This window comes from Myotis yumanensis, unplaced genomic scaffold (genome assembly GCF_028538775.1).
Source record: "Myotis yumanensis isolate MYYU_CA2020_CCGP unplaced genomic scaffold, mMyoYum1.0.hap1 SCAF_1, whole genome shotgun sequence".
Classification (NCBI taxonomy): Eukaryota; Metazoa; Chordata; class Mammalia; order Chiroptera; family Vespertilionidae; genus Myotis; species Myotis yumanensis.
The window spans coordinates 3,329,366-3,344,795 of NW_027223752.1; the positions used below are offsets into that span (position 1 = coordinate 3,329,366).

General features: G+C 62.3%; 1 protein-coding gene across 1 annotated transcript; it reads left to right on the plus strand.

Moving 5' to 3' along the window:
* Window positions 1-5,009: 5,009 nt before the first annotated feature.
* SERPINA5 (serpin family A member 5) lies at window positions 5,010-15,430 on the plus strand. The gene is made up of 5 exons (XM_070412516.1): window positions 5,010-5,071; window positions 10,411-11,090; window positions 12,938-13,208; window positions 13,574-13,721; window positions 14,425-15,430. The coding sequence occupies exons 2-5, from the start codon at window positions 10,427-10,429 to the stop codon at window positions 14,623-14,625; spliced, it is 1,284 nt and encodes a 427-aa protein (XP_070268617.1). The 5' UTR covers window positions 5,010-5,071; window positions 10,411-10,426; the 3' UTR covers window positions 14,626-15,430.

Genomic DNA, 15,430 nt, shown 5'->3' on the forward strand with positions numbered 1-15,430 from the left:
CCACACCCCGTCCCCCACACCGTCCCCCACACCTTCCCCCACACCCCGTCCCCCACACCCCATCTCCCCCACACCGTCCCCCACACCCCGTCCCCCACACCGTCCGCCATACCTTCCCCCACACCATCCCCCACACCCCGTCCCCCACACCGTCCCCCACACCCCGTCCCCCACACCGTCCCCCACACCTTCCCCCACACCGTCCCCCACACCCCGTCCCCCACACCGTCCCCCACACCCCGTGCCCCACACCGTCCCCCAGACCCCGTCTCCACCGTCTCCCACACCCCATCTCCCACACACCGTCCCCCACACCCCGTCTCCCACACCTCCCCCAGACCAGGGGTCCTCAAACTACGGCTCGCGGACCACATGCAAATACAAATATTGTATTTGTCCAATGGTCTGAGGAACAGTGGCCCCCTGTTTAAAAAGTTTGAGGACCCCTGCCCCAGACCCTGTCTCCTACACCGTCCCTACCGTCCCTGTCACCCACACCGCTCCTTCCCGCTTCTTCCCGCCTCTCAGGTCTGCATCCCTCCAGGGGCCCTTTCATGCCTCCCCTCTTCCAGGCAAACTGTCACCCTCCTTCAAACAGGGGGCCTCATTACGCGGAGCATCTCGAAGACAGGGCCCTGTCACCCCACTACCCAGGCCCTGCTTACCCCACTACCCAGGCCCTGCTCACCCCACTACCTGGCCCTGCTCACCCCACTACCTGGCCCTGTCACCCCACTACCTGGCCCTGCTCACCCCACTACCTGGCCCTGTCACCCCACTACCTGGCCCTGCTCACCCCACTACCTGGGGCCTGCTCACCCCACTACCTGGGCCCTGTCACCCCACTACCTAGGCCCTGTCACCCCACTACCTGGCCCTGCTCACCCCACTACCTGGGGCCTGCTCACCCCACTACCCAGGCCCTGTCACCCCACTACCTGGGCCCTGTCACCCCACTACCTGGCCCTGCTCACCCCACTACCTGGGCCCTGTCACCCCACTACCTGGGGCCTGTCACCCCACTACCTGGCCCTGTTCACCCACTACCTGGGCCCTGTCACCCCACTACCTGGGGCCTGTCACCCCACTACCTGGCCCTGCTCACCCCACTACCTGGGCCCTGTCACCCCACTACCTGGGGCCTGCTCACCCCACTACCTGGGCCCTGTCACCCCACTACCTGGCCCTGCTCACCCCACTACCTGGGCCCTGTCACCCCACTACCTGGGGCCTGTCACCCCACTACCTGGCCCTGTTCACCCACTACCTGGGCCCTGTCACCCCACTACCTGGGGCCTGTCACCCCACTACCTGGCCCTGCTCACCCCCCTACCTGGGCCCTGTCACCCCACTACCTGGGGCCTGTCACCCCACTACCTGGCCCTGTTCACCCACTACCTGGGCCCTGTCACCCCACTACCTGGGCCCTGTCACCCCACTACCTGGCCCTGTCACCCCACTACCTGGCCCTGCTCACCCCACTACCTGGCCCTGCTCACCCCCACTACCTGGGCCCTGTCACCCCACTACCTGGCCCTGTCACCCCACTACCTGGGGCCTGCTCACCCCACTACCTGGCCCTGTCACCCCACTACCTGGGGCCTGCTCACCCCACTACCTGGCCCTGCTCACCCCACTACCTGGCCCTGCTCACCCCACTACCTGGGCCCTGTCACCCCACTACCTGGGGCCTGCTCACCCCACTACCTGGGGCCTGCTCACCCCACTACCTGGGCCCTGTCACCCCACTACCTGGCCCTGCTCACCCCACTACCTGGCCCTGCTCACCCCACTACCTGGGGCCTGTCACCCCACTACCTGGGGCCTGCTCACCCCACTTCCTGGCCCTAGGGCTGATCTCAGGATCTGACACGTGGCTGAGGCCCAGCGACTCTCTGGCGGGTGAGTCAGTGGGTGAATCCGTGAATGAGCGAGTGGAAAGGCTGTGTCTGAGCGAGGCCCGTGGTGTTTGCTCTGCTGCACCTGCCAGGGCCCGGGATCGACGGAGTAAATATTTAGTTCTGCTCCTCGGATTTCAGGTGCCCTTTTGGAACATTGGGAAAGTAAATAAATGAGGAGGCTCCGTGCGGGACACGCTGTCCCCGTGAGCGGGCCGGCCTCTCGTTCCGCTGCGGCCCTCCCTCGGGGTCACACGTGTGGGCCTTCGTGACGCCGCCCGGGAGGCTGCTTCTGGGGGACCCGTGCCTCGTGATCACAGGGCCAGGGTCTCCGTGATTCAGAGCTCTCCGCCGCGGGAAACAGTCTGTCCTCGGAAGGCAGGCAGAGGGAGGCAGCGAGCTCTGCACCCCAGCTGCCAGCAGAGTGGGGAGACCGATGGCCCTCGTTGGGGGAGGGGAGAGGGGCATCATGGCTTCCCTCGGTTACTCGCCCTCGTCCCACAGACAGTCACTCGTGGGACTGCCGTTAACCAGGAAGCTGGAGGGCCTCCCGGGGAGGGGAGCTCCTGACATTGGTTGAGCATCAACCCAGGAACCAAGAGGTTATGGTTTGATTCCTGGTCGGGGCACAGGCCCGGGTTGTGGGTTCAATCCCCAGTATGGGGTGTGCAGGAGGCAGCCAATCAACGATTCTCTCTCCCTCCTCATTGATCTATGTCTCCCCCCTCTCCCTTCCCCTCTGAAATCAATATATATATATATGTATATATACATAAAGTAAAATAAAAACAAGGCTGGAGCCAGCAGCAGCGTCTTAGAAGAGCTCTTGGAAGTGTGGGGCCGAGGCAGATGACAGAGCAGTGGAGGCTCAGACCACCCTGCTCTTCACGGGCCCGGCCCTCACGCCGGCCGCCTGGACACGGCCACTCCGTCCCTACGCATCACAGCTCACAGCTCGGAAAAGTCCCTTCGTGCTTCGGAGGCTCGTGCAGTAGGGGGGCTGGTAAAGGGCTCCTCACCTCAGTCCCAGTGGGACCGAATCCCTGGAGTTTCCGCCAGACCCTGGCCGGTGGCCCTTGGCTGCAGCGAAGGGAACCGAGGTCCGGCCGGCCTGCAGCTGGCTTTGGGGTGCTGAGTGTCAGCTGTTCATCCTGCGTCATCAATACATCCCCAAACAGGTGCTGGCGCGGAGCTGGGGCAAAGGGGGCGGGGGGGGCGCGGACGGTGCGGCCACTGTGGACAGCAGCATGGAGTGTCCTCACACTGAGGACGGAACCGCCTTATGACCCCGTGACCCCGCTTCTGGGTCGGTATCTGAAGAAGCCAAAACAATCACCGGAAAGAACATGCGGTGGCACCCTCTGTCCATCGCGGCGTCACTTACAACAGCCCAGCTCTGGACGCAGCCCAGGGTCCCACCATGGACACGCGGCTAACCAGGCGGGCGGACATTCACACGAGGGAGCGCCCTGGGCCGTAAAGAGAATGAAATCTGACCGTTTGTGACCTCAGCGGCGGACTGGAGGGTGCTGTGCTGAGTGAAGGCCTTCGGTCGGGAAAGACAAACATCATATGATTTCATTTACACGTGGGATCCAGAGCAATGAAAACAGGAAGGGACTCATGGACACAGAGAACAGGTCAGTGGTTGCCAGCAGAGAGGGGTGAGGGGACGGGGTGGGGAAGGCGGAGGGACTGGGAAGTGCCCGGGGGCAGTCACAGGACGGGCCTGCGGGCGGTCAGCGCCCTGGGAATCGCTGTGTAGGAGCCGGGTGGGCCGGGCAGTGTCGGGGAGCGCTGCGTGCAGTGTCTGGCTGCCTCACCGCTGTGCGGTCCCCCTGAAACTAATGCAGCGTTTTAAAAAGGAGACCAGACAGTAAGGACCTTTGACCCTTCCCCCATTTCCTGCCTGAGATTCAGGCAGAGAAACCCGCTTCCGGAAGGAGCTCTGGGGGTGTCTGCCCAGCCCACCGCCGATGGAGTGTGGGAGCAGGAGGGCTTCAGGCCCGGCCTTAGCCAACCCCCACCCCCCCCCCCCCCCCCCCCGCCCCCAATATCTCTGTCCCCCGCCAGGGTTTCCCCGCCCCTGGCCGGCCCGCTCTCCCCCAGCTCCCTGCACTTCCCCACTCCCTCCTGCCTCCCTTCCTCCTTTGTCCAAAATGCATGGCCTCACGCATGGACTTTCCATGTTCATACAATGCCCATGCGAGACTTTAAAACACCATTTTCTCCTGTTCGTCTGCTTTTGCTAATTTGATTATTAGTCCAGAGGGAAGAACGGAGACGGTGGGGGTGGGGGCAGGAGTGTGTGTCTGTAGCCACCACCACAGCAAAGTGGCTGCGGAGCAGGAACCAGCCCGTGGGGCGGCTGCCCCTCCCCGTGCCTGTCCAGCCTCCTCTCCCCGGAGCTGCAGCCACCACCTTCCAGGCCACCGTCAGGCAAGACCAAGGTGACAGGAAGCCCGTACCCAGGGCCAGGCCTCCGCGGGGCCCACACCTGCCCTTGGTGGGGAGGGCGGCCGGTCCCCTCACCGATGGAGGTTTCCTTTGCAGCCCGGGGTTCTGGGCCTCTCCCTGGGGGCTGCTTCTTAACACTGACCAGACTAGCCCTGCCGGTGTGGCTCAGTGGATAGAGCGACGGCCTGCGGACCGAAGGGTCTGGGTTCGATTCTGGTCAAGGGCATGTACGTGGGTTCCAGGCTCCTTCCCGGCCTGGGCCCTGGTTGGACGTGTGCAGGAGGCAACCAATCGATGTCATCACTATTTCTCTCTGTCTTTCCCTCTCTCTTCCACTCTCTCTAAAAATCAATGGAAAAATACCCTCGGGTGAGGATTAAAAAAAACATTAACCCGACTAAAGCGATCAGCATCCCCAAAGAGGCATATTTGGGTGTTGGAAGACACCACTGGGCCTCTGTTGGGCCTCCCCCAGCCCCTCCAGGGGCTCGCCGGGCAGTGGGTGGGTGACCCTGGTCAGAGCCAGGTGGCTTTGCCAGAAACCTGTTGGCTGGAGGCTGCAGGGACAGGGCGGGGCCGGGCTGGTGGGGCGGAGTCAGGGAGGGGCGGGGCCAGGGGGCGGGGCCACAGCCCCACTGGGTCAGTGGCAAGTACTGGCTCCACTCCAGCCAGAGCCAGGCTGTCACCTCCACTGCTGCACCCTCGCCCGGCACAGGGTAAGGACGGCCCGCACGCGGGGGCCGGGGGCTCGGGGACCGGGGGCTCGGGGACCGGTGAGGAGGGTCAGGGGATGCACCCTGCGGTTGCGGGGCTGGACGGCTTCGGCACTTGGGAGGTGCCCGGATGAGCAGGGAACCCGAAGTGTCGGGAGGGGCGCAGGCTCTGGGCAGCGGAGGTGACCTTGGGCGTGACACCAAGTGTGGCCGAGCCTCAGTTTCTCTGGGTGAGATGCAACGTGCAGCTCCCTCTGGGCGGTGACTGTGAGGATTAATTACGATTGATCACGGGATGGCTCTCACTCAGGCCTGGTTTCACCCCCAGGGCACATCTGGCCACACCTGGGCGTTTAGTTGTCACACTGGCGGGGGGTCTCCACTCACTGACATCCAGTGAGCGGAGAGCAGGAGGCTGCGGACCACCCCACAGCGCCCAGAGCAGCCGCCTCCCAGAACATAGAACGGCCCCTCCAAAGGCCGGCGGCCCAGGCCGAGAGCCTGACACGGGAGCAGGACGATGTCGGCGCCCAGGGGGCCCCGCAAACCAGCCCTGCCTGGCCCCTCTGGCCTTCAGAGGCAGGAAAGTGACCAGTATCATCGTTTCCCTGGGACAAGGCTGCGGCGGGAGGTGCTGCCCAGCAGGGCCCACGCAGCTGCAGCCGCTGGAGCTGCCGCGCCTTCGGGCCACGTGTTAAATAAACAAAACGGAGACTCACAGTGGGAGGAACTTTTAGTTTTTCTGAGGAAACTAGTGGCAAGAAATGCAGCCATGAGAGGGAGACCGCTCCCCCTCCCCGGGGCCAACACCATCCTCCACGGAGGCAGCCTGAAGACCGGGGCGAGGGGCGAGGGGCGAGGGGCGAGGGGGGTGGGGGGTGGGGGTTGGGGGGGCTGGAAGGTGATGGATGTGGGTTGGGCCCTGGTGGTGGCGATGGTTTCTCGGTGTGAACTCATCACTGAACTCACCAAGTAGTACATTGAAGTGCAGGCCTTTGTGTGGTCCTGCCTTAAGGAAGTGGTTTTAAAAAAGAAAGAGACCAGAAACTGACCCTGGGCAGTCGTGGGGGCGGGGTTAAAGGGCCCCTGGCCACGAACCCAGGGCGTGGGCACTAGCTCTGGATACCCCGCTCCGCTCCGCGCCCAGGTGTGGTCGGCCACCCTGCCTTACAGAGAACGGCGGAGGGGTCCATTCATTCATTCATTCACTCACTCACTCACTCACTCGTTCATGCCTCAGAGCAGTGGTTCTCAACCTTGGCTGCACATTAGAATCCCCTGGGAATCGTTTTAAAATCCTGATTTCTGGGCCTCATCCTCCAGAAATTCTGTTTCTTTGTGATGGGGTGGGGCCACAACATGAGTAACAAAGAAACAGAATTTCCGGAGGATGAGGCCCCGAAATCAGGATTTTAAAAAGAGTCCCAGGGGATTCTAATGTGCAGCCCAGGTTGAGAACCGCTGCCTCGGAGGCTTCTCAGCCCCTCCCCTGACCGGTGGGCCCTGTCCACGGAGAGCACCTGCGCTCGCGGGCGGGCGGGAGCAGCGGCAACAAGGGAGGCAGCGGGAGTGCAAAGTACCTGCACCTGTGTGACTGGCGCGAGGAAGCAGCAATGGGAGGCGGTTGTACCTAACGGCAGGGGAGGCCTGAGGTCTAGGAGAGGCTGCCCGCGAGGAAGGCGGAGAGAGGGGCCCGGGGCTGGGACGGGCTCGCTGCGTCTGAGGGATTAAGAGAAGACATGCGCCCAGAGGACACATATGCAGAGGACACACCAGCTGAGGTCGGAGCGGGCCAGTCCGAGCGAGGCCACAGGCGCCTTGTGGGCCAGCCCACAATCAGAGTTAAATTTTACCCCATGAATGGCAGCACCTCGCAGGCTGGGGCGCAGGGTGACCTTGTTTGTGATTGGACAGTCGGGCGGTGGCGAGCGGCCCTGGGGCAGGAGGGGGGGTGGCCAGGGGACAAACGGAAGGGGCTTCCTTTAAGAGGTGGCAGGAACTGAGCAGACTTTCCGATGGTCAGGAGATGGGGAGGGGGTGGGGACGTCCCCCAGGCCACTGCTCTCTGGAAGTGCGGCCCCTGGGTCGTCAGGGCCCGAGGGAAGCGGGGTTCCTGGCTTTCCCTCTCCATGTGGGATCCGGGGCACCTTTCCTTCTGGACTTAGCAACCGGGCAGACAGACCCGCCCCCGCCACACACCTGCCTCAGCGGAGCCCCAAACTGAGCTGGTGGGACTCGGTTGCCTAACATTTGGAATAAACGCCAGCAGATTCGGGGCCCAGGGATGTTGGGGGGTCAGTGGAGAAGTGCTGGGGTCTGTCCTCCAGCTGCCTCGGGTCACTCTGGCCCGGGAGCCCACGTGAGCCCGATTGCTCTGCTGTCTTCCCTCGGACACGTGGGGGCATTCCTGCAGACACGCGGCCTCGGGCGCCCAGGGGCGAGTCGCCAGGCAGGCTCTGCGGGCACTCTGGGTGCTGCTCTCCTGGGTGCCAAGCTCACAGGGCCTGGCGCAGACTCACCCCTGGCTCGAAGTGGCGCACAGCGGTCAAGGCTGTGTGTTTCCATCAGAGGCCCCGAAGTGTGAGGGCAAAGCCTGGGCGTTGGAACTGGAAACCCTGCCTGAGTGCCCCGAGTCTTCCACATTCCAGGGGGCTGGGGGCCTCTCTGACCCTCTGTTTCCTCTTCGGTGCCGATGATAAGACACCAGCTCCGTGGAGGACTGTACAGGGGCTAACACGGGCGAACAGCTTGGAGAGACCGGGGTGCGCACCAGGAGCTATGGGGGTGGGGGTGACGGAGGAGGAACCCATGCTATTCCTCGGGCCGTGCAGGGAGCCATGGTGCAGTGCCGATACCCGCCAGAGGCACCTGGGTTTAGTCCAGCGTCCTCACCCACTGGCTGGGACAAGCAAGGCCCTGCAGCTGGGCTTCAGCCTCCTGCCTGCGAAGTGAGGTCGGTCGGTGGTGCTTTGGTGAAGATTAAATGGCGTGACCTTCACAGAGGGTCCCAGTAGGCTCTTAGTGAGCAGTGGCTTTAATGCAGGAGGGGGCCACATGGAGCAAGGTTTCTGGGCCCCAAACCCGCAGCCCGGGGGCCTGAGGAAGGGGGGCCTCTCCCAGGAGAGCCGGCTCCTCGGGGAGACCCCGTGGGCGCGTGGAGAAGTGGCTTTGGCCCATCGGATCTCTGGTGTTTGGGGGGTGGGACTGTAGGGAGAAGGGTTACTGGCTGCCACAGGGACAGACCCGCCGTTGTTTGGGGTTGAACTGAGGCCTGGAGAGGGGAAGGGAGGCCTGGGCCAAGGTCAGGGGAGGGGAGGAGGGGAGGAGGGGAGGAGGGGAGGCCCAAAGCTGCCTCTGGGCTCCATCCAAGCAGGAACTCCCTTGCGTGGGTGGCAGGGGTGGTGCCGATCACCTGTGCGCCTGTTTCTCAGCAGCATCTGGCTCACGTGGTTGTGTCCCTTTGCAGGAGACATGCACAAGGCGTGAAACAGGCCAGTTTATACAGCGGAGATTTCACAGCGCCTGTCTTTCCAAGGCCACCCAAGGAGCTCTCAGGGACAGGCGGGGGGGGGCGGTGTTATCTGCAGATTAGGGCCTGGCTCTGCCCAGATGCCTGGGACATGGAACCGGAACCGAGGGCTGTGACCCAGAAACAGAGGAGAGGCGGGGCGGGGGGGGGGGGGGGGAGGTGCAGGGGGGGGGAGCCAAAGGTGAGGCCGGTTAGAGTGCGGCCTTTAACAGTCAGAACCGGTCCGAGCCCAAGCTTCGCCGCTACTAGCAAGACTCAGCCTCTCTGAGCCTCGGATGGCCCATCTGTGGAGGGGCGAGCGGAGGAACTGGCCTCCTCGGGTGGGTGAGCCTGAAGGAGTCGATCCACGTGAGGACAGGGCAGCGCCCAGCAGTGCGTGCGGCCAGGGCCGAGGCCCGCATGTGGTTCAGGGGAGCCCAAGGTTCTGCGGAGAGAACACTCCAGATGGGCCTCCTTTGTGAGCTCAGGTGCGGTCTGTGGGCCAGTGGCTGTGACCTGTGTGGAGTCCCTCCGTTTGGCTCAGAGACAGGACTGCAGCCCGGTGCTGCCTGCCTGCTGAGCTCATTGGTATCTGCGCCCCCTCCGCCCCCACCCTGCTCCCCTCCGCCCCCTCCACTCCCCTCACACCCCGACCTCCCCTGCAGGGCCGCTCTGCAGCGATGCCCAGTGCCCTGCCCGGGGCCCTTGGGAGTGTGGTTTTGCGTGGGTCACGTGGCTCTGGCAGCGCTGGGCTGGGGGCCTGATGACAGGGTCCGTGGTGGGGTCGGGGGCCCAGCTGAACGGAGTTCACACAAGCACAAGCTTCCAGTGGGCAGACCTGCAGCCGGTGGCATCCTTTGCTGGACCGCGTCCACGAGAGAGAGGGGGAGAGAGAGAGAGAGAGAGAGAGAGAGAGCGCATGCACCCCACAGCACAGCCGAGGAACTGGGGCCTCAGGGGTGGCCCCGGCCAGGTGCTGCCACACCCACAGCTCACACTCCTCAAACTCCAGGTCTGTGCCTGCATTTGACTCATTTTAAAAATATATATATTTTTAATTGATTTCAGAGAGGAAGGGAGAGGGATAGAGAGATAGAAACATCAGCTATGAGAGAGAATGATTGATCGGCTGCCTCCTTGAACACCCCACACCGGGGATCAGGCCCGCAACCTGGGCATGTGCCCTTGACCAGGAATCGAACCGTGACCTCCTGGTTCACAGATTGACGCTCAACCACTGAGCCACGCCGGCCGGGCCCACCCTTTCTCTTGGAGGCCGCGCTTGGGCACTGCTGGGGTAGCATCCGCCTCTAGAAGGGCTCAGGAATCTGGAGAAGGGGCTGCGAGTAAATTAAATAAATGACATGAAATATAAGTTTGGAAGGCATTTTTTGGGGGAGCCAGGGAAGGCTTAGCTTTAGTAACTAAGTTCTCTGAATCCCCGGACCCCTGAGCTTTTTTATTAACACAATTTGCCCTATAGCAAAGCGGATACGCATACCCACGGTAAGGTTTGGTAGGCAGTAAGATTGTCAGGTTGGGGACCTGCCCTCGGCTGTCAGGCAGCAGGCGATCATAGATGCAGACCTTCAGGTTTGGGGAAATGCTTTCGGCTATTCCAGCAGCAGGTAATAGGACAGCCCTGCTGAAGCCCCCAGGCCCACCAACCTTTTGATGAGCTTCTTGCATTTATCATGCCCTGCTGGAATGAGCCCCCAGCATTTGGGTGGTGAGTTCTCTGGGATCAGCCTGCACACGCCCACCGGGTCTCTCCCCTGAGAAGCCCCGCTGGCCACACGGCCTCCTGAGCGCATCCTCTCGCTCTCCCTTCCAGAACCAGAGGCGCCGCCATGCAGCTCTGCCTGCTCCTCTGCCTCGTGCTCTTCAGCCCGCAGGGCTCCAGTCTCCACCACCAGCACTCCTGGCGGACCAAGAAGAGGGTCAGGGAGCTGCCACCCACTGCCACGGCCACTGCCACTGCCACGGCCACAGCCACGGCCACCCCCGCCACGGCCGCCCCCGCTCACAGGAACTTCACCTTCGACCTCTTCAGGGCCTTGGTGGCCGCCAACCCCAACCAGAACATCATCTTCTCTCCCCTGAGCATCTCCATGCCGCTGGCCATGATCTCCCTGGGGGCGCGGGCCAGCACGAAGGAACAGATCCTGGAGGGCCTGGGCCTCGGCGCCCAGGGGGGCCCCGAGGAGGACGAACTCCACCAGGGCTTCCACCGGCTGCTGCAGGAGCAGCGCCGGCCCCGGGAGGACCTGCAGCTGAGCCTGGGCAACGTGCTGTTCATCAGGCCCGCGGTGCCCGTCCGGGACGCCTTCCTGAGCGCCATGAGGACGCTGTACCTGGCAGACGCTGTCCCCACCAACTTCGAGGACCCCGAAGCGGCCCAAAAGCAGATCAACGATTACGTGGCAAAGGAAACGAAAGGCAAGATCGTGGACCTGGTGAAGGACTTGGACAGCTCCGAGGTCATGGTCATGGTGAGCTACATCTTCTTTAAAGGTAAGGCCCTCGGGCTCCAACCTGAGCTTCCTCTTTCTGTTCAGCTGCTTTTCTTAAAAGAAGGCTCCAGCCCTGGCTGGTTTAGCTGCGTGGATGGAGTGTGGGCCTGCGGACCAAAAGGTCCCAGGTTCGATTCCGGTCAAGGGCACGTACCTCGGTTGCAGGCTCCTCCCCGGCCCAGGCCCTGGTCGGGGCTCGTGCAGGAGGCAACCAATTGATGTGTTTCTCTCACATCGATGTCTCTCTCTGTCTCTCCCTCTCTCTTCCACGCTCCCTAAAAGTCAAGGGGAAAATATCCTCGGTGAAGGTTAACAGAAAAACAAGCCAAGAGAACCCTTCATCCCGCCCACACAGAGGGCGGGCGTAGGTCCGTCCTTCCGGTGCCTGTGGGTGGAGCACAGCGGCCGGCAGCCGTGGGCAAGAGGTGCCTCTGACTGTAGGGGTGCTCATGACCCGGCGCCGTTTTCTCTGCTGGGGAAGAGCTCTTCCTGCCTGGGGGCCCCCTGGGGGCCCCTGAAGTCACAGCCGCTGAAGCGTGAGTGGATCCTGGCCACGGTGCCAGAGAAACGGACCCCTGGCTACGCGGGGCAGGACCGCGGGCCGGGCAGGGCTTAGAGGGCCTCCCCAGGCCACTCCCGTTGCCCCCGATCCTCACGGCCCTACAGGGGCTCCTTCCTTCGCCGAGAAATCCCGGGACAAGAGCCTGCTCCTCTGGAGTCCCCCCCTCCCCGAGAGCGAAGCCCCAGCCTCAGCCCTGACAGTTCTCACGGGTCCCTCTGCATCTCAGCTCCCCCCGCCCCCCGGCGCTTCTAAACCAGCCATTTCCAGCTGCTGGGCCGAGAGAATGTTTAGCACATGCAGCCCCTGGTACCCAGTCAGGGCACAGACCTCTTCCCCCTTCGAGTGTCAAATAAAAAATGACAACAGCCAACACAGCAACAGCCGTCCGCTGCGAGTGAATCAAAATGGTACTTTCGTTTGCTGTGTCAGGTCGGCAGCATTCCGTGTTCCTTGGTGAGCCGAGTGTGAGTCACTGGTGTGTGTGCCCGTGAGGTGAAGAGGGTTGAAGATCGGTGCCCTGGGTGGGGCTGGCTGAGGGCGGGAGGGAGAGAGGAAGAGGGGAGAGGAGGAGAGGGAAGGGGAGGGCAGGGAGCGGAGGGGAGAAGGGAAGGGAGAAAAGGAGTTAATGTGAACACCTCCCCCTTCCTGTGGCCACGGAGAGTGGGTATCGAGCTTGGAGTCTAAGCTTGTCCCCCGCCCGGGGCCATTCCATTCCAACAGGACGCAGAGGACACCTGCGAACTGAACGAAGGGGAGCTGGGGTGGGGGCCGCATTGGATAACTAGGAAGAAGGTGCCCATAACTATTTGTGTCGCTCTGATCACCACCCGCCCGCCCCCCCTCCCCCCCCCAAGGAAGCAGACTGAGCAGGAGCTAATGGAGGACTTCCCAGTAGGAAACCTTACAAACCTTCGCCCCAAACTTCGATGCACAGCTAATGTCGGGGAAAGAGAGAAATGGAATGTGTAGCTAGAGCGTGGCCTCACCAGCCGGCCTCCCTTCTCCCCTCTCTCCTTGGGCATTTGACCTTCAGCTGCATCGGAGAATCAAGCAAACATTAGGGGTCTGAGGGCCCCTGAGGACGCGAACACTGACTTCCTTGTGTTGCAGATGTCGCAAAAGCCCCACGGAAAGCTCGAGCCCCCAGATAATAAAGGGGCGCAGGGGGCTCGGCAGCCACTGCTACCGACCAGGTGGCTCTAAAGGGGTGATCTCTGGTGAATGGGCTCCTTGTCCGTGCTTTTACCGGCAGCTGAGAATTCCCGTTTCTGTCCGTTTGCCTCTAGCCAAGTGGGAGACTCGCTTCGACCCCCAAAGCACCCTCAAGCAGGACTTCCACGTGACCCCCGAGACAGTGGTGCAGGTGCCCATGATGAAGCGCGAGGACGAGTATGACTACCTCCTGGACCGGAGACTCTACTGCAGGGTTGTGGGCCTCCCCTACCAGGGCAACGCCACGGCCCTCTTCATTCTCCCCAGCGAGGGCAGGATGCATAAGGCGGAGGCCGGCCTGGACCAGGAGACCCTGACCAAGTGGTCCAAAAAGTTCACAAAGAGGTATCTTCAGACGGCACTGGGCCAGCCTAGCCCTGCTCCCCACCAGGGAGACCGTGTCCCCTGGGGCCACCACCAGGGGGCGAAGGACTCACCCAGCCCAGGAGCTGCCTCCGAGCCCAGAGGCATCAGGGGAGTCCTGGCCCCGGGGCCTAGCCCGGATGCAGGGTTGGGGCTGGACGCCTGCTTTCCTGGCGGTGCCGTTGGAGTGGGCAGTGAGCTCCGGGCTGTCCAGTTGAGTCCAGAGTGGCACGGACTCTCCCTAGGCCAGGGGCTGAGGGTCATGTGGAGCTGCGGGGAGATGGTGGGGATGGGAGCTGAGACCCGGTGCTCTCGAAGAGTCTAGAAAGGTCCTCTTCTCTTTCCAGGAAGCTCCAGCTTTACCTTCCCAAGTTCTCCATCGAGGGCTCCTACCAGCTGGAGAAGATCCTCCCCAAGCTGGGCATCCGGGACCTCTTCACCTCCCACGCTGACCTAGGAGGGCTCACCAACCACTCCAACATCCAGGTGTCTGAGGTGAGCAGGGGGTCCTAGCATCTGCTTCCAGAGACATTCTATTCTTTCTGTTCTGTTCTATTCTATTCTATTCTACTGGTATTCTATTCCTATTCTGTTCTGTTCTATTCTATTCTATTCTATTCTACTGGTATTCTATTCCTATTCTGTTCTGTTCTATTCTATTCTATTCTATTCTATTCTATTCTATTCTATTCTATTCTATTCTATTCTATTCCATCTCATCCCATTCCATCCCATCCTATTCCCTTCCACTCCACATTCCGTATTCTTTCTCTCTCCTCTTTTTCTTCAAGAAGCCAAGTTTCAGTGTCTCATACCCTCTGTGCAATGAGAAGCCACACCCAGCACTGCCTCGGGGGAAGGAGCCCTGGATTAAACCATCAAAACTCAAAACCAGGTGGCAACTCCTCCCCTCATTAGCTGTGTGGCCTCCAACAATGACCTCGCCGAGCCCCCTCTCCCTCTGTGAAGTCGGAGTGTCCCCCCCCCGCCCCCCCCCCCCGCGAGACGCCGCGAGAATTCACTGAAACACACGAGTGCACCTGGGCCTGGCACACAGCACCTGCACCATCGCGTCACTTCCCACCTGCTCTCAGGCTCGGTTGTGCAGAGCCTCGGACAGGGACGCCACGGGCGGTGGCTCTGCCCTCGGGCCGGCCTCTCCCAGCCCCGTGAGCTGGTGTGTGTTGTCTCCCTGCAGATGGTGCACAAAGCCGTGGTGGAGGTGGACGAGTCGGGGACCCAAGCGGCCGCAGCCACGGGCATGGTGTTGGGGTTCCGGTCAGCCCGAATGGGCGCTCAGGTGATGGTGTTCAACAGGCCGTTCCTGATGGCGATCGTGAACCCAGAGGGCGTCCTCTTCCTCGGCAAGGTGGCCCGCCCCGCGGAGGGGCACTTCTGAGCCGTGGCCTCCCCAGCGGAGATGCGGGCGCTCTGCGGCCATCGTCTGCGGAGACCTAGTGAGGCGCGCAGGCTTAGTGATGAGTGAGACTTTAGCGAGTAACAGTAGCAGCACCGACCACCAGGACAGCTTCCTCCCACGCCAGGCGCCAGGGAGAGCCCGGAGGACACGCGGTCACACCCTCACCGCTCACCAGTGGCAATTTGCACTGAGGCCCCGAGAGCTGGATCGACTTGTCCAAGGCCACACGGCAGGTCAGAAGCCCAGGACCCGGCCCCTGATTCCCAGCCCAGCGCCACCGGCTCCCCAGGAAGGTGGTTCCAGTAGACATTCCGCCAGGAAGCATGTGTCCAAGCCCCGCCCCTCTTCCCCGTCAGCAACACCAGCCGTCAATCCTGATGGTTGAGCGGGGGCACCGGAGTGGAGTCTGCTGTGGGCTCTGACCGGGCTCACCCGCTGTGTGACGTTGGCTCATGCCCTCCCCCTCTGGACTCTGGTTTCTCCACGGATGCACCGAGGGGTCAGGCCAAGGATAGAAGGTTCCTGAAATCAGGTAAAAAGCCTGGAGTGTCACCTGCCAGTCACAGCTGATATCACCGCTCATCCTCTGAGAAAAGCGAGGGGACCGCAGGGTGGAAATGGCCCGCCCGGGGCCGTACCATCCTTTGGGGGAAGTTACAGTCCCGTGGGTGTGGCTGGCGGCGGGAGCATGGAGGCCGGGTGCCAACAGTGGCTATTGTTTGGAGACACTGCTGACTGGGCGTGGACTGTAGTGCCAGGCAGAGCAATAAAGCATTTGCAGACA

Coding starts and splice junctions, on each gene's coding strand:
- SERPINA5 (XM_070412516.1), top strand. CDS start 10,427: ATGCAGCTCTGCCTGCTCCTCTGCCTCGTGCTCTTCAGCCCGCAGGGC. Junction 11,091..12,937: donor GAGCTACATCTTCTTTAAAG/GTAAGGCCCTCG, acceptor GTTTGCCTCTAG/CCAAGTGGGAGACTCGCTTC. Junction 13,209..13,573: donor TCCAAAAAGTTCACAAAGAG/GTATCTTCAGAC, acceptor TTCTCTTTCCAG/GAAGCTCCAGCTTTACCTTC.